We start from the raw sequence: 21,727 nt of genomic DNA, 5'->3' as shown, positions 1-21,727 counted from the left end.
GATTTAAATCCCATAAACATGGCTGCCACTTTTAAATCCCTCCTGCTTCATTTGCATAAACATGGCTGCCGCTTTTTTCTGGCTTGGGGCTTTGCCAGAAAAAAGCGCCAGTTTAGACGCGGATCTTTCGGAAAATAAAGCCTTTTCCGAAAGATCCCTTATTTCTTTTTTTAAGAGGAATAAGGGATCATTCAGAAAAGGCTTTATTTTCCGAAAGATCCGCGTCTAGACTGGCACTTATTTCCAGCAAAGCCCCGAGCCAGAAAAAAGCGGCAGCCATGTTTATGCAAATGAAGTGGGAGGGATTTAAATCCCCGCTTCATTTGCAATTGTGATGTGTCTAATTTGCATCCCTTTTACGGAAAAGGGATGCAGTCTAGACACAGCCTTAGTGTAAATGTGAGTTGACTAAAACCCTAATTGAGAGCTTGCTAATAACATCTAAGAGTTCAGTAGGACATAAGAGCACATATCTAGTGATTCTGGCAGGGTGAAGTACTCTGTATGCATGTGTCAGTAGTCTCTTTTTTTCAACAACTTTATTAAATTCTATGATAATTTAAGCAATAAGATGTTATCCAGCAAAGAACATGATAAGTAAGATCAGTGGATGTTATTTCTTTTCTTTTAGCCAATAAAAATTATTTATAATCCAGTTTGCACTTTGGGTGAATTGATATGATGTAAGTATATATAAATTCAGAAGTAAAACAGAGCAATTATTTGCTGGTGGGCAGGTAAAATATACTTTTTCTCTATCTTCTCCATTTTCTTGTAGTTTTACATGTGCATCACAGGGTTATCTTTGGGGGACATTTTCAAAAGCAGTTTGGAGCATACGTCCCGTTGAAAGATAATGTGGCTTGCATTTCTAACACTGGTCTTACACACACAGCTTTTGTAAAAATTTAGCTATCTTGGCGGGGGGGTGAGGTTTACAGTTATATAAAGAGTTATAACAGTACAACTTTTGTGGGGGTTTTTTTACCAGCATAACTATATCCCTTTTTTATGTATGAGTAAGCTATGCTGGTGTAAACATATTTACATTAGTTCAACTACTTCAAAACTACAGTTATAAATAACTTTGCTTGAAAAAGTCATTAGTCATTTTTTAAAAATATTTTAAATAATACATTTCATATTTCTTTGAGTGTTTTAAACAATTATCAAATTTCTCTTTTGAGACAAGTAGGCTATTTTACTTTTGTAATTATTGACAGTAGAAGAAATGGCTTTATGCAATTTTTCCATATAAAAATATGCTACCTTTACTAATAGTGAGAGTGGTTCAGCAAATGTATAAAAACTTATGCAAATCTAAGTTTACACTGTTCAAAAATTGGTTATCATGCAAAGCTTTTTTTTAAAGATTTATTTAAAATTACTAGCTGTTTTAAAATTGAGATCAAGCATTTTATTTTTCTCCCATTTTTTTTGTATGTGCTCTATACAGTGGGCCAGGATTTCACTGTTGTTTCAACTTTGCACCTACACATTTATTTCATGATCCTTCGCAAGTCAGAGGACACACGCCATTGACTGTGATTCTATATTTTGTGTATTTAGCTGACATAATTTGTATATACGGTACCCTTTGTTTTAAAGAGATTGTGCAGAAGTGTGAGGCAGCCTTCTGAGAATCATAGACTCATAGGGTGCGTCTAGACTGGCTGCTTGAATTTGCGCAAGAGCACTGACGTTCTAATGTAAGAATTCAGTGCTTCTTGCGCAAATACTTTGATACTCCCGCTTAGAAATAAGCCCTCTTGCACAAGAGGGCCAGTGTAGACAGGCACCTTAATTTTTTGTGCAAGAAAGCCCTATGGCTAAAATGGCCATCGGTGCTTTCTTGCACAGACGTACGTCTATACTGGGCACGGATGCTTTTGCACAAAAGCACTTTTTGCGCAAAAGCATCCGTGCCAATCTAGATGCTCTTTTGCGGAAATACTTTTAACGGAAAAACTTTTCCGTTAAAAGTATTTCCGCAAAATCATGCCAGTCTAGACGCAGCCACTATATATATATGTGTATGCACTGAGACATGCATTTGCACAGAAGTGAAATAATAGCTCTTAGCATATCAATAATCAGTTTAACTTAACATTTTTAGTTTTGGGGAAAAACATTTTCATCAAAACATGTTACATAAAAGTCTTTTAAGACAAAACCATGTATTATTAAATAGTCACAATATTGCTTTCAATTTGAAACACGGTAAGGGATAAATAAGGTCTAGACCTTGAGTGGAGTTCAGTGAACATTCCTCTGTACTTCTTGCTCAGATACCATTCACAGTTCTGAATACTGTAATGAACTGTTCCTTGTTAGCATGGCTTGGGGAGTAAGCCATCCCAAAAGTGTAAGAATAAAAACAAATCCTGATTCACCCCTTTTCTCCCACTTGCACCGGATACCAGAGTTTGCCAATAACAGAACTGAGCATATATTGCCTCCATTTCAGAGGTGGCTTAGGCCATATCTAAACTGCCACTTATGCTGGCAACATTTATGTCACTAGAAATATGAAAATACAACCCACTGCGTGATGTACGTTTTGCCAGCATAAGTGGTAGTGTGTACAGTGCTATGTTAGTGGGAGAAGTTCTCCTGTTCCTCAATTGCTGCTCATTGAAGTAATTTTATGATGTTGGTGGCAATGCTAAGGTGCTTTTATTAGTTGCTGGGAGCATTGAGGTGGATTAATTATATTGATGGGAGGCATGAGTGATCTTACAATGGCACAACTTCTTTGGTACAGCTGTGCCACTGAGAGCTTATGAATCATGGCCATACCGGACATTCTTGTTTGGAACCTTTTATTCCACTGGTGGGCAATTAGCCAGCAGCAGTTCACCCAGGGTTATCCCCTGGTGGGCTGCCAATGCTATATTTACCTGTGCCTCTGCAGGCATGGGCGATTGCAGCTCGCATTGGCTGTGGATTGCTGTTCCCAGCAAATGGGAACTATGGGAAATGGTGTCCCAATCTGTGTCACTTCCTGCAGCTCCCATTGGTTGGGACCGGTGATCTGTGTCCAATGGCACCTACAAGTGCAGAGGTACAGGTTGTACAGTGGTGGCAGCACTGGATCTGTTCCATGGGCCAGTATTTGCCCACTGCTGATTTAGACCACCATCTCAGGCAAGAGGAGACTTGCACTAATATCAGCATGAGCTTATGGCTCACGGGCAGAAATTGGCTCTGCATTTCATTTGTGATTTGTAACAGTACTGTTCACAAAATCCTCCTTACTCCTTTCAGACCAGCAGATGTGCAGCCAGATACTACTAGCTTTATGCACAATCACTTAGCTCACAGCACTATTGTTATATATTTTCTTTAAATGTATTCAGTTTGTATTTCTAGAAATAAATACCCTGAAAGCTCTGAAAGTGTCATTTAACCACATGTGAGGAACACAAAAAAAAGATAAATTCATAAAAAAGATGAAATGCTAGACCACGGTAGTCTGGCATTATTAAATGTGATCACAGTATGAACTCTAGCTAGCAGGAGTCATGATTTGTTAACACAATCTTTAAAACCATCCATTTTCCACAGCAAATGAAAGTAAAAAAATATATTTTGCATTATTTCTACATATTATTTTGACAATCTATTATTGTGTCTCTCAGTTTCTTGCTTCTTCAACTTCACTACACCATCTGGAATTATTCTTTCACCAAACTATCCTGAGGAGTATGGGAACAACATGAACTGTGTATGGTTGATTATTTCGGAGCCAGGAAGCAGGATTCATCTAATTTTCAATGATTTTGATGTGGAGCCTCAGTTTGACTACCTTGCAGTAAAGGATGATGGGATTTCTGATTTACCAGCCCTTGGCACTTTTTCTGGCAATGAGGTCCCTTCCCAGCTGGCTAGCAGTGGGCACATAGTAAGACTTGAATTTCAGTCAGATCACTCTACCACTGGAAGAGGCTTTAATATTACTTATACTAGTAAGTGCCTGTATAACATTTAATTAAACCATTTTTATGATCACAATAATGCAAAGATGAATTAAGCAATCTCTGCAATACCTGATGTTCTCTCTCTCTCTCTCTCTCTCTCTCTCATGTTCATCTAATAACCAATAACTGTTTATTTAAAAATTTCTCAAAATAAGTAACTACTATGGGATGTGTATGTGTGTGTGTGTAAAATTGCATAATTAAATATGGTACTGAGTAATTAGTCCTTCCGATATTTAATGAACTGCTTAAGTCTAAGAGTGCACCTACACTGCAGGGCTTAACTTGAAATAAGCTACGCAAATTGAGCTACGTCAATTGCATATCTTATTTCAAAATAGCTTATTTCGAAATAGGGAGTGTCTACACAGCATTTATTTCGAAATAGAGGACTCTTCCTCTGACTTCCCTTAATCCTCGTACAATGAGGGTGACAGGAGTTGGAGTAAGTCCTCCAGCTTGACAGTATTTTGACACTATTTCAAAATAACTTCCTGCTGTGTAGATGCAGACTAAGTTATTTCGGAATAATGCTAGTTATTTTGAAATAGTGTTGCAGTTTAAACGTATACTAAGGTGTTCTTTATTGAAATACGTGATAAAAATGTCATCTTGAAAGTACCACCACCACACTGGCAACAAACTTTTGGAAGTTTCAGGTAAGGCAAGAAGAGAATAGGCATGGAAACTGCTTTCTTATTCCAAGAGATGCTCCACTTAGGTCAGGAAGGTGAATTGGCACTGAAGCTTGTTCTCCTGCAGCCTGTGATTTTTACATTCTGTGGATAAATCAGTCTACAAGGCTGTGAATGTCTTGCCAAATACATACAATTAACGTTCCTCCTCCTGCCTATCTTAAGTGTATTGTGTGTTAATGTAGGCAGATTTAATGCTGAATTTTTGTCATACTTGCACAATTAATATGAGGGTTTTGTTCTGCTTTTTGTTTGTTTGTTTGTCTGGTTTTGTTATAAATTAGCTTTTGGTCAGAATGAATGCCATGATCCTGGAATCCCAATAAATGGAAGACGCTTTGGAGACAGATTCCTTCTGGGAAGTTCAGTTTCTTTTCATTGTGATGATGGCTTTGTTAAAACTCAAGGCTCTGAGTCCATAACCTGCATTATGCAGGATGGAAATGTTGTGTGGAGCTCTACTGTCCCACGCTGTGAAGGTAAGGACACAATTCTTCTTTTATAGCTACTTCCATGCATAGTATAACTATTTAATTATTTATTTCCTTTTCATAATTTTTGGCTTTTGTTTAGCAGTTTGTTTGGCTTTTTTAGAACAGTTTCAGTAAACAGAGAATAGTGTGTAATATCTCAGGACAGTACAAGTGGCCCCTGACTTACAATATGATTGGTTCCTGGGGAATCATCGCAAGTCGGGGGCGTCGTAACTCTAATCCTCATTTACAATAGGCACCATGTGCCATCGTAAATGCAGGCCGAGGACATAAACAGGGGGATTTTGGCCCATTCTGCACTTACAAAAATAGTTGTAAGTGCAGGAAAGTCATAACTAGGGTGGTCGGAAGTCAGGGATTTCCTGTATATACCTCATTCTAAGAATAAAGTACCATCTGTAGAGCGCTGAAATTTTAAAAATATATCTATTAAAGGCATATGTTTTAAATTCCGAAGTGTCATTATAGCTCCAAAATTTGTTGGTTTGAGAACTCCACATTTTGTTTCTTAGCCTCGAAAAAGATTAGATCGGGTGTACAGAACACTACCTCACTGTGCTGTGCCAAATATAATTAAAAATGTAATGGTCATAATCAGTGTTCTCTCTAAGATTATATAATTTAATTTTTTTTGAAGAAACAAGAGGTAATTAAAACGGTGCATGATCCTGAATGTACCTACCCTGAAAACCACCCAGTTTGACACCCATTCTCGCTCCCACCAAGCTTTGCTCCCACTATTGCCGCATCCATGGGCTCTCCAACTCCTGCACCCCCATCCTGTGCATCCTTTACCACTAACCTTGCATTTTGCCCTCTTTGCCTTGACTACTGCACAGTACCCCCTTCATCACAACCCTTGCATTTTCCTCCCAGCTGTGCACTCATCCTGACCCTGCACTTCCAGCATGTCCTGACACACTGTGCCCTTCTCCCCCCACCCCCCACAGTACCTTCCATCCCCTTTGCCCACCATGCCACTTACTTTCTAGCAGGAAAATAAGTGCTTCTGCGTGGCTCTGTGAAGGAGGAAAACTGGTGTAGAATTTTTTGTGTGAGGCTTCACAGGAACACAGCCTAGAGGGAACTATGGTCAGAACAAGCCAAATCTGTTATTTTCTAACAGGTAACTGGCAGGGCATTATACAAACTTTAAGCCAAGAAATAAGTAACAAGTCTTCTTACAAAATAATGAATGGCTCAGCAGTGCCTTAGAGACTAACAAAAAAATGTTACTCCTGCAATGAGGAGTAACGGTAGTTCGAATTAGGAGCTTTAATTCGAACTACCTAGTCTGTGCTGCGGGTAGCCGTGGGCAGGTAATTCATAAGAACATAAGACCAAAGGTCCATCTAGCCCAGTATCCTGTCTACCAAGAGTGGTCACCACCAGGTGCCCCAGAGAGGGTGGACTGAAGACAATGATCAAGCGATTTGTCTCCTGCCATCCCTCTCCAGCCTCTGACAGACAGAGGCCAAGGGCACCATTTTATCCCCTGGCTAATAGCCTTTTATGGACCTAACCTCCATGAAATTATTTAGCTTCTCTTTAAACTCTATTATAGTCCTAGCCTTCACAGCCTCCTCTGGCAAGGAGTTACACAGGTTGACTACGCTGTGTGAAGAAGAACTTTCTTTTATTAGTTTTAAACCTGCTCCCCATTAATTTCATTTGGTGTCCTCTAGTTCTTCTATTTAGGGAACTAATATATAACTTTTCTTTATCGGCCCTCTCCACACCACTCATGATTTTATATACCTCTATCATATCCCCCCTCAGTCTCCTCTTTTCTAAACTGAAAAGTCCCAGTCGCTTTAACCTCTCCTCATATGGGACCCGTTCCAAACCCCTAATCATTTTAGTTGCCCTTTTCTGAACCCTTTCCAAGGACAAAATATCTTTTTTGAGGTGAGGAGACCACATCTGTACACAGTATTCAAGATGTGGGCGTACCATAGTTTTATACAGGGACAGTAAGATATTCTGGGTCTTACTTTCTATCCTTTTCCTAATAATTCCTAGCATCCTATTTGCCTTTTTGAACGCCGCTGCACACTGTGTGGAAGTTTTCAGAGAACTGTCCACGATAACTCCAAGATTCTTTCCTGATTTGTCGTAGCCAAATTAGCCCCCATTATACTGTACGTATAGTTGGGGTTATTTTTCCCAATGTGCATTACTTTACATTTATCCACATTAAATTTCATTTGCCATTTTGTTGCCCAATCACTCAATTTGGTGAGATCTTCTTGGAGTCCCTCACAGTCTGCTTCTGTCTTGACTATCCTAAACAGTTTTGTATCATCTGCAAATTTTACTACCTCATTGCTTACCCGTTTCTCCAGATCATTTATGAATAAGTTGAAAAGGATTGGTCCCAGGACTGACCCTTGGGGTACACCACTAGTTACCCCTCTCCAAACTGAAAATTTACCATTTATTCCTACACTTTGTTTCCTGTCTTTTAACCAGTTCTCAATCCACGAAAGGACCTTTCCTCTTATCCCATGGCCATGTAATTTACACAAGAGCCTTTGGTGAGGGACCTTGTCAAAGGCTTTCTGAAAATCCAAGTATACTATATCTACTGGATCCCCCTTGTCCGCATGTTTGTTAACCCCTTCAAAGAACTCTAGCAGATTAGTAAGACAGGATTTCCCTTTACAGAAACCATGTTGACTTTTGTCCAACAAATTATGTTCTTCTACGTGCTTCACAATTTTATTCTTTACTATTGTTTCGACTAATTTGCCCGGTACTGAAGTTAGACTTACCGGTCTGTAATTGCCAGGATCACCTCTACAGCCCTTTTTAAATATTGGTGTCATGTTGGCTACCTTCCAGTCATTAGGTACGGAAGCCGATTTCAACGATAGGTTACAAACCACAGATAATAGCTCAGCAATTTCCCATTTGAGTTCTTTTAGAACCCTTGGATGAATGCCATCCGGTCCCGGAGATTTGTTAACATTAAGTTTTTCTATTTGTTCCAAAACCTCCTCTAATGACACTTCAATCCGGGACAGTTCCTCAGATTCATCACCCACAAAGGACGGTGCAGATTCAGGAATCTCCCCAACGTCCTCAGCCGTGAAGACTGAAGCAAAGAAATCATTTAGTTTCTCTGCAATGGCTTTATCGTCCTTGATTGCTCCTTTTATAGCTTGATCATCTAGGGGACCCACAGGTTTTTTAGCAGGCTTCCTGCTTCTAATGTACTTAAAAAACATTTTGTTATTTCTTTTTGAGATTTTGGCTAGCTGTTTCTCAAAATCTTTTTTTGCTTTTCTTATTATATTTTTACACTTGATTTGACAGTGTTTATGTTCTTTTCTATTTATCTCACTAGGATTGGACTTCCATTTCTTAAAAGATACCTTTTTGTTCCTCACTGCTTCTTTTACATGATGGTTAAGCCACAGTGACTCTTTTTTAGGTCTCTTGCTATGTTTTTTAATTTGGGGTATACATTTAAGTTGGGCCTCTATTATGGTGTCTTTAAAAAGTTTCCATTCAGCTTTCAGGGATTTGGCTCTAGTCACTGTGCATTTTAATTTCTGCTTAAAACTACGGGGCAATTAAAAATGGCAGCGCCCGGGAACATGCAAATGAAGTCCAGGATATTTAAATTCCGGGCTTCATTTGCAAGTTCGAATGCCTACATTAGCCATCCTAGTTCGAACTAGGATGACAGTGTAGACATACCCTGAGTTTCCGAAGGACCATTTGTTGTTGTTTTGGTGTTTTTTTTAATTTCAGTTATAAAATAACGTGGCTACCCTCTGAGACATTCTTCTTATGTAAACATTATAGTCAAGAAGTTGCATATCCTCTGTTGACAGATTGTTTCTGACATTCACCGAGATAATGTATTTTTGTAGATAAAGGGTTAGACCTTCAGTGGTATAAATTGTATTAGTTCTGTTGATGTCAGTATTGCCACACTGAGTTATACCAACTAAAAATGCAGCCCATGTTTTTGTCAGTATTGTGGCTGTGCAAGAATTTATTCCTTGAAAGATTGTGTGCATTAGAGATGCTTAAAAAAAGGCAGCAATTTGATATGTTGTGCTAGATGCGAGTTTATGTGCTGCACTAGCAAGATTCTGAATCTTAATAGGGCCATATAATCAATTGCTCAATGGAGCAGCTTTGCCTAGAGCGAGAACAGTCTATTCCAAGGGGGTTACTTTATCAAACATAGTTTTCTGAATTAAAAAAAAAATCTGTGCACCTAGCTGGTTCAGTAGTCAATATCCTCTTTATATCGTCATTGTAAAACTTCATTAGAAAGTTTTCAAAGGTGCACATGTAACCCACATACCTACTGGGTGTGGTTCACTATCCCATGTAGAGGCACTTAGACCACTTATAGAGAGAATGAGTTTCTCTACAGCCCTAGCTGAGAACCAACTGGCTTTATAGCTCAAGCTGTAAAGGCTTGTGTGCTAAACTCTAGAAGTCCCAAGTTCTAGAGTTCTGCTTGTCAGTGTTACACACAGGCAAAGGAACCATGTTGAGAATATAGAGAAAGAACTAGCAGGGAAGAAACACATACTGAAATGATTTGTCTTTAAGAAAATACCTCTGTAGGGCTGTGTCCAGACTCCATGCCTCCGTCGACGGAGGCATGTAGATTAGCCAGCTCGGAAGAGGGAAATGAAGCCGCGATTAAAATAATCGCGGCTTCATTTAAATTTAAATGGCTGCCCCGATCTGCCGATCAGCTGTTTGTCGGCAGATCGGGAGAGTCTGGACGCGATGCCCCGACAAAGAAGCCTTTCTTCATCGACACAGGTAAGCCTCGTGAAACCAGGTTTACCTGTGTCGATGAAGAAAGGCTTCTTTGTCGGGGCATCGCGTCCAGACTCTCCCGATCTGCCGACAAACAGCTGATCGGCAGATCGGGGCAGCCATTTAAATTTAAATGAAGCCGCGATTATTTTAATCGCGGCTTCATTTCCCTCTTCCGAGCTGGCTAATCTACATGCCTCCGTCGACGGAGGCATGGAGTCTGGACACAGCCAAGGGCTTTATCCTTCTCCCACTCAAGCTTGTAGGACATTTGTCATTGATTTCAACAGGAACAGGATCAGGGTCTTAATTCATCAATCTAAAGGCTAATAGTTTTTCAGTGAATGCAGTTCTTTCAACTGAAAATAAAAATGTCATTTTTTATTTAAAAGCTATTTCTCAGTGCAGATTCTTTTCTTCTGATGACAAAAGGATTCTCTTTACTGATGGGAGTTATAAGCCAAGTGTCCATTGCTTCAGGGTAGTTTGGAGATAATTTGATCTGATTGTGCTTGCCCATGACTTGATTGAGCTACTCTGTTATGTTCTGTTTTCAAGCACATTTAGCAATCATTGTAATAAGTGATGTGTGAAAAGTTCTTCTGCACAGGATAATGTTTTATCTGGTGCAGATCAACAAAGTTTTAATAAGACTAAATTGATTTTTTTAAAGGATATAGAATAAATTGCACTTTTTGTCATCTTTAAGAGAGTGCAGTCTAGTTGCATTCTGCTAGCTAATATTTCATCCATGGGCCTTAATCTGTACTTATTCAAACTAATGTAACTCAGGGAAAAACTGCACAGAGATCAATACAACTTTACTAGCATATATCTTGCGTAAAATCGGAATAATCCCTAGTGAGTGCATATTCAGTTACACACAGTATAGCACAGATACAACCATTAATTCACTTGTCATAGCTTCATAATATTAATTTTTATATGATGTTGTCGGTGTACCTGTCACAGTATGAAAAGACTGAAGATTTGGAGTAAGATTTTGTGCAATGCAGTACAGGAGGAAGGTGGAGCTAAAATGCCTTTTAATACAACTTCGATACCCTCCAAATCCTGAGCAGCTCTTTGGCCCTTGTTGTAGCATAAACAGGTCTATCTTAATTAGGGAAGCCTAGCCCCAGACTTTTAAGCCTTCATTGCTGCTTAGAATCTCCCCAGAGCTGTGTGCCATGGTCCACTCTTGATAAACTTCTCTTGCCTTCATTCTCAACCCCTATCCACGCTATACACCAAAGCTTGAAGGGGTTCTTGGAACACAATGTTACAGCTTCTTCCTCAGTTCCCAAACTGGTGCATTTCTCCCTTGTCTGTATGTGTGGTTTTAGAGCTCTGTTACGCTTCTTCCAGACTTTTGCAAGATCCTTAAGACAAGAAGCTCCATTGATTTCAATTATGACTCAATTAGTAAGGGTACTACTCAATGTGAACAAAGGTAGTGAAATCAGACCCATCAATTGTGAATTACTTGGGGCAGGGTCCTTGTTCCTTTATCTGTGTACTGTTCTGTGGAAACCTATAGGGCTATGTCTAGATTGGCATGATTTTGCGCAAATGCTTTAATGGAAAAGTTTTTCCGTTAAAAGCATTTACGGAAAAGAGCGTCTAGATTGGCATGGACGCTTTTCTGCAAAAGTACTTTTTGCAGAAAAGCGTCCGTGGCAATCTAGACACAGTTTTGCGCAAGAAAGCCCCGATCACCATTTTTGCCATTGCGGCTTTTTTGCACAAAACAGTTTTTAGCTGTCTCCACTGGCCCTCTTGTGCAAAAACATTTCCAGAAAAGGGCTTTGCCCAAACGAGAACATCAAAGCATTTGCACAAGAAGCACTGATTTTGGACAGTAGAACATCAATGCTTTTGCGCAAAATCAAGCGGCCAGTGTAGACAGCTGGCAAGTTTTTCCGCAAAAACACATGCTTTTGCGGAAAAATTTGCCAGTCTAGACACAGCCATGGTGAATAGTTAAACTAAATAATTAATTGTGAAGTAATGTACTACTCAACCAACTTCTCAGAAAGGTTTATAGTCAAGTCCTACATGAGCTCTGGAAAGACATGATGTCAAAAATTATACTATTAAAAGACAAGAGTTTGGGCTTTTTACGGAAAAATAAGGTAGCAGGATTAGTGGTATTATATAATGCATATCATTTGTTCTTGTTTTTCAGATTTCTTAACTGTTAACTAAACATTGGGTGTCTGGTTTATCATCTCATTTAACTGTAATATAGGCATATATTTCACTACATAATTATGCTTTTGTTTCCCAGCACCATGTGGTGGACATTTAACAGCATCAAGTGGGGTTATCTTGCCACCAGGATGGCCTGGATATTACAAGGACTCACTAAGTTGTGAATGGGTGATTGAAGCAAGACCAGGACATTCTATTAAAATCACCTTTGACAGGTGAGAACAACAGAAGTCAAACAACAAGACCTATCTCAACACAAATTCACAGTATCCACATTTTGAAAGCAAAAGTGTGTGAAGGGAAGAACAAAGAAAAGAAGTGGGGGATATGGAACACTGCATTAATTGTTCCTGCATGAAATCTCTGACTCTGTGGTCTGTGTCCCAGTTTAAAAATTTTGAACTTTCACTAGACACATACATATTCACTGTACCAAATTCTGCTCTCATTTTTGCCAATATAAATCCCCTGAAATCAAATCAATAACATTGGATTTACAGTGGTATAATCAAGAGTAGAATCTTACCCAGTACCTCTATATAGGTGACTAAATTTCAGAACAATTAGTAGCTGACAGAGCAATTGCAACTTTATACCAGCATTACTGAGAGGAAAATTAATGGTGAAGGAAAAAGACCTTTTTTTTTTCATTTTAGTTTGGATGATGGGTCAGTCTTTCTGGTTGATTTAAAATTCAAGACCTATAATTCTTCACATACAATTTATTTAAAACTCTTGTGCTTTTAGAAATTAATAATAGCATAACTGAGCCTGTTTCCTATCAAGAGTCTTACTTTTTTCTGCCCAAAACAAATGCTGTAACAACTACTGAACCTCAAGAAGGGTAATAAACATATATTGATTACTAAACCTTTTCCTCCCAAAAAGAACAAGACTCAGATGGAAAACCTAAGTACTTATAAAAAAAAGTATCTTGCCATCAGCAGCATCTAGCATTCATAAATGTTTGCACAGATTAATAAGATCAGTATATAACAAGGCAAAGAAGTACTAATTTGTTAAATAATTTAAATAGTTTTTCTAGATTATAAAATAGAGGATTTTGCATGTACTATATGTCTTACAATGCGCATACACAATTACCAAATACAATTTTCTAGCCTTCTGACAGTGAGAACAGCATTTGATATATAAATTATCACACTAGTGGTTTTGATGTTGCCAGATCAAATGCTCCTTAGTATGCCAAAATCCACTAAAATAGTCCAAAGATAGTAGCAAAAGACTGGACAATACAACATATTGTTTTGTTAGTGAAATCTTCTGCAGTTTAGGGCATCATAGTACCTCCTGCTGGAGCACTATGCTCAGAATGATTTGGACTGGAAATTCTGTTTGTTTTATTCTGAATGTGAGGGAAGGAAAAAGAGTTCCCTTTAGAATGCCATCCTCTGGAGGGAGCAGGTCTGTAATAGTGAATCTGAATACAACAACAACAGCAGCGTGAGCTGACACAGAATTCACCAAATATCCACTCAGTGCGCAGCAGCAGTCAAAAAAGCAAATAGAATGTTAGGAGGCATTTAAAAAAGGGATAGAGGCATAAGGATCTTGTGCAAAAAGGGGGTTTTGCACAAAACGGCCATGGTCATGCTGCTTGTTTTTGTGCAAAAATGGCTCAGAGTAGATTATGCAAATGAAGAGTGATAAAATGCTAATCAGCATTTCATTTGCATTGCCTCTTCCAGAAAAAGCTTGTAGTGTAGACAAAGCCTCAGAGGCCGACCAATGCATGAGTTGGGGGAAGGAAGGGTAGAGTGTGGGCAGCCAGCTTTAGCAAAGTTATTAAACATGCTTAGTACAAACCAAACAGCAAATCTGGGAGGGTATGTGACCTCACATATCCCTCCCCATGTATCACCTCAATATTTACTCACCTTCGTGATAATCAGGAGATCATAAAGATTCCTTTGAATTCTAAATGAATTTGTTATTCCTCTTTTTATGAGCTTCTGAAAGGTAAGAAATATAAACTGAGTGGTAAGAGAAAAAAATCTGAGACCTGAATATCCTTTGTCTGTAACTGAATTTGGTGTATGAGTGTTTTTAATGGATTAATATTAATCGATATGTAAAGTATAATGGGGCTGACTGGGAATTTTTTTCCATTTATAACACCATTACCTACAAACATGGTACTTTCTTTCATTTTGAAGTAAAAATGTAACATTATTTTTGGTTACTTGTCAAATTAAAATATTTTAGCCTTATTTGCTAGGTTGACACAGTTCTACACAGTCACTTTTTTCAGTGATCTTTAATAATAAAAATTCAGCTTTCTTTCTCCCTGGCCCACTAATGATGTGTCTCTTCTTTTGTTAAGGCAGTTGGAGGATATTTGCTTTCAAAAATCATGTTCCGTTGTACAGAGACACAGGTTTTCTTGCCCCCAGAGATTAAACCATTCATCTCTACTAAAGGAGTACATAGATTGTCAGTTATAGCACATTTTTCATACCTGGTCATAAAGTATAAGTCTTACAAAAGGACAGAAGTCTGTTTCTACATGAATGATCTCAAACTCTTTGAAGATGTCTTTGGAGTTGAAATTGTGACATGAAAATTGAAGTACAAGGGTTCAGATTTCCTAGTTCATTAGGCTATCTGACATAACCACAATCAGTTGAGAAAAGTGTTTGCTGCGTATCATGTCAGCCAGTGCTAAAGCTAGATAGGACTAACTGGAATTCATTTAGTACTGGAATGACTGGTAGTAAATGACTGCATACTTAGCCACCTTTTATGAACTCCATATACTTAGAGGCAGTGTATTATACTGGATATGACACTAGACTGGGGCGTAAGGGACTTAGATTCAATTGATAATTAGGACCTGCTGTGTGATCTGGAGCAAATCACTTTGCAGACAAAGATTTGAAGGGGCAAAAAAAACCCATAAAAAAAGTTATTTGCCTCAGATGGCTTCATAGATCAGCATCAGAACTGATGGAAGAAAGGAGGATGAGAAAGGGGAAAAATGACCCTTCTTAACTTTTAATTATTTTGATATATCTGTAGACATTCTTAATTATATTAACTGAAATTCGTGGTCACAGTTACACTGGAGTTCTAACATTTTCTGAAAGTTACATTGTTTCTCTGTTTACATGCTGATATGATATGTTTCTTTTCAGATTTCAGACTGAAGTTAATTATGATACATTGGAAGTTAGAGATGGGCCAGCGAACTCATCACCATTAATAGGAGAATACCATGGTACACAAGCGCCACAGTTCCTTATTAGTACTGGCAATTATATGTATCTGCTCTTCACTACAGATAATAGTCGTTCTAGCATTGGCTTCCTAATTCACTATGAGAGTAAGTCTGAGATTTCTCTGATTGATATTTATTTAAATATTAAAAATAGGAAAAATATGAACAAATAAATTACGATTGATATATTTCCATAAGGTCAAATGATGTTTCCCCATACTTAGGAATAGATTCGGAAACCTATGATAGTGCTGAATTTGTTTTCTCCTCATAGTGGGGTAAAGTGTTAAGCAGCAAGAATAAGGTGTCAGAATCTGGCCCTTGGATTATAAACTCTTTGAGACAGGGATAATCTTTTCAGTATGTGTGTGATATATAAGTACTTTGTCTGGTATAATAAAGACATGATCCCTGACTGGGACCTGTAAGCAATACCACAATGCAAAATTATTTCTGTGAATCCCACAAATAACTGTAAAGATGTGTTTTAGGGATCGTCTATAGATCTTTACATATGTAAGAGCTCAACATCCCTGAAAGTCAGGGTAATTTTAGTGTAGGAGTCAAATTTTAGGGACCAAGGTTTGAAAAATGTTGCCCTATATAAATAGCTACATCATGTAAACATTGAGGAGAGTTGGCAGTTTTTCAAAGGGACATTATTAAGGGCCCAAAAGCAAGCTATTCCGCTGTGTCAAAAAGATAGAAAATATGGCAAAAGACCATCTTGGCTTAACCACGAGATCTTGCATGATCTAAAAATAAAAAAGGAGTCATATAAAAAATGGAAAGTAGGACAAATTACAAAGGATGGATATAGGCAAACAACACAGGAATTCAGAGGCAAGATTAGAAAGGCAAAGGCACAGAATGAGCTCAAACTAGCTACGGGAATAAAGGGAAACAAGAAGACTTTTTATAAATACATTAGAAGCAAGAGGAAGACTAAGGACAAGGTAGGCCCATTGGACAGTGAGGAGGGAGAAACAGTAACAGGAAACTTGGAAATGTCAGAGATGCTTAATGACTTCTTTGTTTCGGTCTTCACTGAGAAGTCTGAAGCAATGCCTAACATAGTGAATGCTAGTGGGAAGGGAGTAGGTTTAGAAGATAAAATAAAAAAAGAACAAGTTAAAAATCACATAGAAAAGTTAGATGCCTGCAAGTCCCCAGGGCCTGATGAAATGCATCCTAGAATTCTATCAGCCGATGGTCAGGGCAGTGCATGTGTGTGTGTTACACCTGAGTCTTCAACTGCTGAGACACAAGGCCCTGTCTCAGTGGGTAGTCTAGGTGAGACTGACAGGTGCCCTGAGAAGAGTTTAACGTCCGTGACCTTACTGCTAGGGCCGGGGTCCCGTCGCAGAGGGCAGCCAACAGACTGACAGATGCCCGAGTTTATAGGAAGAGCTTATTACACCTCAGATTTTTACTGCTAGGATACACGATCCCTTCGCAGAGGGCAGTCTAGGGAAGACTGAGAGATGCCCCAATGGATCTGTCACCTGGGAGTGACAGGATCCAAACACCCAAGCTCTTCCTATACCTGTCCCTTATGATCGGCTGAAGTTCTTTTAAATTGTGCTTGGTTCTGTTACAGCAACTGAAGGAGTCAGGTTAAAGCTTAAACAGTTACTATTTTATTGTTACAGGGTAAACTTAGCTGTTAAATGCTACACTATCTGTGTAACAGATAACACTACAAAGGACAGGACAGAAATTACACTAAATAAGTCACTTACAGGTACCATGAAACCCTTTTGGTTCTCTGAGCTCTTATTAAATACATGCAAAATAGACACCAAGCAGGTATATATTCTCACCCCTGCATTCCAGACTTGGTGTGACCAGTGTCTTTCTCTCAATCCCTCGGGAAGAAGTAGGGTGAGGTTGGGCGTCCCACAGACCTCGGGAGACAATCAATACCTGCCAGCAGGTTTAAATAATTGGAGCTCAAATGGGGTGGGCTACTAAACCCCTCTTTATACCTCTTGGGTCATGTAGGCTTCTTCCTGGTCTCAAGTGGCCAATTAGGAAAAATGGCTTTGAACACCAAGTTTCCCACGAAGGGTGCAAAGCATAATTCACATCTGGGAAAATGCAGACAATGGGCACCTCTGGTATGTGATGGGTGAAGATTCCTCTCCTGGGACAGTGCAGGCATGTCAATTATTGGTACTAGCCATCAGGACGGCGGCAGGCCCCGGGTCGTCAGCTAGCCCATTTACTGTCTGGTTTCTGTTTATGGTAGAGTCAGGTACAGGCAGCACACCTGCGTTCCCAGGGCATCAAAGGCTGACTGCCTTTCTCTTGCTCTCTGGGGGGGAGAGGAGGAGTGGAAACCAAGATGGGGTTCATGTCTGGCTACAAATACTTAAGGAGCTGATAGAGGATGAGCCTCTAGCTATCATCTTTGGAAAATCATGGGAGACAGGAGAGATTCCAGAAGACTGGAAAAGGGCAAATATAGTGCCCATCTATAAAGGGAAATGAGAACAACCCAGGAAACTATAGACCAGTTAGTTTAACTTCTGTGCCAGGGAACAGAATAGAGCAAGTAATTAAGGAAATCATCTGTAAACACTTGGAAGGTGGCAAGATAATAGGGAACAGCCAGCTTGGATTTGTAAAGAACAAATAATGTCAAACCAATCTGATAGCTTTCTTTGATAGGATAATGAGTCTTTTGGATAAGGGAGAAGCAGTGGATGTGGTATACCTAGACTTTAGTAAGGCATTTGATACAGTCTTCCATGAAATTCTTATCAATAAACTAGGCAAATACAACTTAGGTGGGGCTACTCTAAGGTGGGTGCATAACTGGCTGGATAACCATACTCAGGGAGTAGTTATTAATGGTTCAAAATCCTGCTGGAAAGGTATAACAAGTGAGGTTCCACAGGGGTCTGTTTCGGGACTGGCTCTGTCCAATATCTTCATCAACAATTTAGATATTGGCATAGAAAGTACGTTTATTCAGTTTGCAGATGATACCAATCTGGGAGGGGTTGTGACTAATCTGGAGGATAGGATCATAATTCAAAATTATCTGGACAAATTGGAGAAAGGGACTGAGGTAAACAGGATGAAGTTTAATAAAGACAAATGCAAAGTGCTCCACTTAGAAAGGCACAATCAGTTTCACACATACAGATTGGGAAGCAACTGTCTAGAAAGGAGTGTGGCAGAAAGGGATCTAGGGGTTATAGTGGACCACAAGCTGAATATGTGTCAGCAGTGTGATGCTGTTGCAAAAAAAGCAAACATGATTCTGGGATGCATTAACAGGTGTGTTGTGAGCAAGACACGAGGCCTCAGTTGGAGTATTGTGTCCAGTTCTGGGCACTGCATTTCAAGAAAGCTATGGAGAAATTGGAGAGGGTCCAGAGAAGAGCAACAAGAAAGATTAAAGGTCATGACCTATCAGGGAAGGCTGAAAGAATTAGGTTTATTTAGTTTAGAAAAGATAAGATTGAGGGGGGACATGATAGCAGTTTTCAGGTATCTAAAACGGTATCATAAGGAGGAGGGAGAAAACTTGTTCATCTTGGCCTCTGAATGTTCTTAAACTGCAGCAAGGGAGGCTTAGGTTGGATATTAGGAAAAAGTTCCTAACTGTCAGGGAAGTCAAACAATGGAATAAATTGCCCAGGGAGGGTGCGGAATCTCCATCTCTGGAGATATTTAAGAGTAGGTTAGATAAATGTCTATCGGGGATGGTCTAGACAGTATTTGGTCCTGCCATGAAGGCAGGGGACTGGACTTGATGACCTTTCGAGGTCTCTTACAGTCCTAGTATTCTATGATTCTATGATTCTCTGTAAGTTTTCTTTCCTCAGCCAGGAAGTGAGATTCACAGAGCCCTGAGCCTCTGGCTGGGAGGGCTAATTAATCAGCTGTGGGGCTGTGTTGCTGTGTACCTTAGATGGAACTTTGGTAGGTAGGTGGTTTTTTGGAAGCATCAGGATTTAATAAGTGGAAAACAGGAGTGAAAGCAGCTACAGTTGCTAGCCAGAGAATGAATGACAAAGGAGTTTGAGATGAATGACATTTTGGGGGATTTGGCCAATGGCATTAAGATACTGAGATCAGGCTTTTATGAAGATCTGATCTGAAGAGCTTCAATAGCTCTGCAAACTCTTTAAACTCTAGGTCCTGAAGTACCAACAATAGCACTTGAAAAACCAAGAGGTTATCCAAGAAATACTATATGGAAGAGTTCAGGTATCAAAATGAATCTTCCCTAAATAAAGTAAAATACAATTTCTGTTGATTTCTTAGAAAACTTCTGAAAAACCTTTAAAATCACACTGGTTCTATGAGTAGGGGTGTTTTAGCTAGAAAATAAACATTTGATGTAGAAGATTATCTTCAGCATTGACTTCAGCATTTCTATATTTTTCTCTACATCTTTACAGTATTTATATGAATCTTCTTGCAGCATTTACAATAATGAATTCACTACTGTTCCAGAATTAGACTGGAAAATATAGTACACATTTAAATAGTTTTTTGATATTCTTGATTATTTTTCTTCTCTCTTTCTACACAGGAAGTACAATACTACCACAATGATAAAGATCACTGCATTCTAATATTATTTCAGTTTCTTGTACAATTCTGAGTAATAATGAATACTTTGGTTTAAGAAAAATATACCAAACATGGTGAATGTTGCATCATCTAAGTTAGATATAAGAAGGAGGAAGTCATAGCCTTTACTTTTTTCTGCTAATATCTTTGCAATGATTTACATTATTTATGGGTTTAGATATAAAAGTGGTATTATGCCTAATATATTTCTATTTTTGTTAGACAGCTTTTGAATAATAATATTTCTTGTGGTTGGTTGTGAAGCGTATAAGTGTACAAAAACACAGTCTTGGAATTTATAAAGACCTGGTTTTCAATAGGTCTAAAAAGTATGAATTCCTTTCTTTTTCAGTTTTCATTCTTGAAAAATATTCATAATGGTTTCTTGCAATAAGAATAAGAAAAACTATAAATCTTGTAATAGACTGAACTACCAAAATATGGTAAATAACCAGCCTTTAATAACATATTGTGACATCCCCCAAGGTACAGTCTTGGTAAGAGGCTACACCTTTTTATTTTTTTTCTAATACATCTCTCACCACTGTAGTTCATGTCTTTGTCACCTCATAATTGGATACAAGTAATATACTCTACGAGGAACTACCTTAAATCCTTTCAGAAACTATAGCTTCTGTAAAATGAAGCAACCTGTTTGTTGTCAGCTTGATGAGTGTTTCGCCATCAGGCGTATGTCTAGACTACATGGTTCCGTCGACGGAGCCATATAAACTAGTTTACCCGACATAGGCAAAGAAGCGGGAATTTAAATAACCCCCGCTTCATTAAAATAAACATGGCCGCCGTGCTGTGCCAGTGATCACCTGATCCAGCACAGCGCGGCAGTCTAGATGCAGATCTGTTGGCTGGGGAAGCCTTTGCCAACTGATCCCTTATGCTTCCGTCGACAGAGCCATGTAGTCTAGACATACTCCAGAATATAAAACAGGGTTTCTTGATTTCCAGTGGATTCCTATGGGGTTTCAGAATTGATTTAGATGTTTAAAGTGTTGATAATATCCTTAAAAGCCCTAAATGGCTTTGGCTCTAGGAAAATTATAACACAAAATATTATATGAATTTAAACTGATACGGTTATATGGGCCCTTTAAATCACTGCTGGAGCACTGTGCCATGTGCTATGGGCACTACACCCTCAGCACCACCCCTTCTGCTCTCTTCCTGGAGTGTGGCATCACTTGTGTCCCCCCCCCCCACCTGGTCCAGGGGCCCACAAAGGCTGTTGGCTCCACTGAATTTGGGTGTAACTGCCCATATGGGCTTTCTTTTCTGGATTTAGAATTCTTACTTTTAATTTAGTTTGTTACTTTGGATTTATTTTTAAATAATCTGTAATAGGTTTATGCTCTTGAGGAGTTGCATTGGTATGACTACATGAATGTAACAATAGTAGAATAACTATGTTGGCATCACTGGTAAAACTCTCCCTTATAGGGAAGCTCTGAAAGATTTATTTTTGCTTCTGCCACTCTGCTGCAGCTGTGATCTGCTGTGTGCTCAGGCTCAATGTCCCTTAATATAAGAAAGAGGGTTTCTGGAGTGAGTGGTGAGGATAGCATTCTAGAAATGCCCCTTTCCTTAGAATATGCTTTTTCTTCTTGGCCTGAAACAGCTTGAATACATTGACTTTCAGAACATGCTATAAGGACCATATTTTTAAGCTGATAGCTGAAGAAAAACATTGTTTGAGATGTTTTG

At 38.9% G+C, this 21,727-nt stretch overlaps 1 protein-coding gene across 1 annotated transcript in view; it reads left to right on the top strand.

The window, feature by feature from the left end:
• CSMD1 (CUB and Sushi multiple domains 1) overlaps positions 1–21,727 on the top strand; it is a 1,868,278-nt gene that overhangs the window by 1,416,997 nt on the left and 429,554 nt on the right. The window contains exons 14-17 of the mRNA XM_006137767.5: positions 3,642–3,968; positions 4,960–5,154; positions 12,254–12,392; positions 15,333–15,520. Coding sequence (XP_006137829.3) covers positions 3,642–3,968; positions 4,960–5,154; positions 12,254–12,392; positions 15,333–15,520 — 849 coding nt within the window. The remainder of the gene's footprint in view (positions 1–3,641; positions 3,969–4,959; positions 5,155–12,253; positions 12,393–15,332; positions 15,521–21,727) is intronic.

This window comes from Pelodiscus sinensis, chromosome 3 (genome assembly GCF_052426305.1).
Source record: "Pelodiscus sinensis isolate ZL-2025 chromosome 3, ASM5242630v1, whole genome shotgun sequence".
NCBI classification, from domain to species: Eukaryota; Metazoa; Chordata; order Testudines; family Trionychidae; genus Pelodiscus; species Pelodiscus sinensis.
This window is presented reverse-complemented; position numbering and strand designations above follow the sequence as displayed.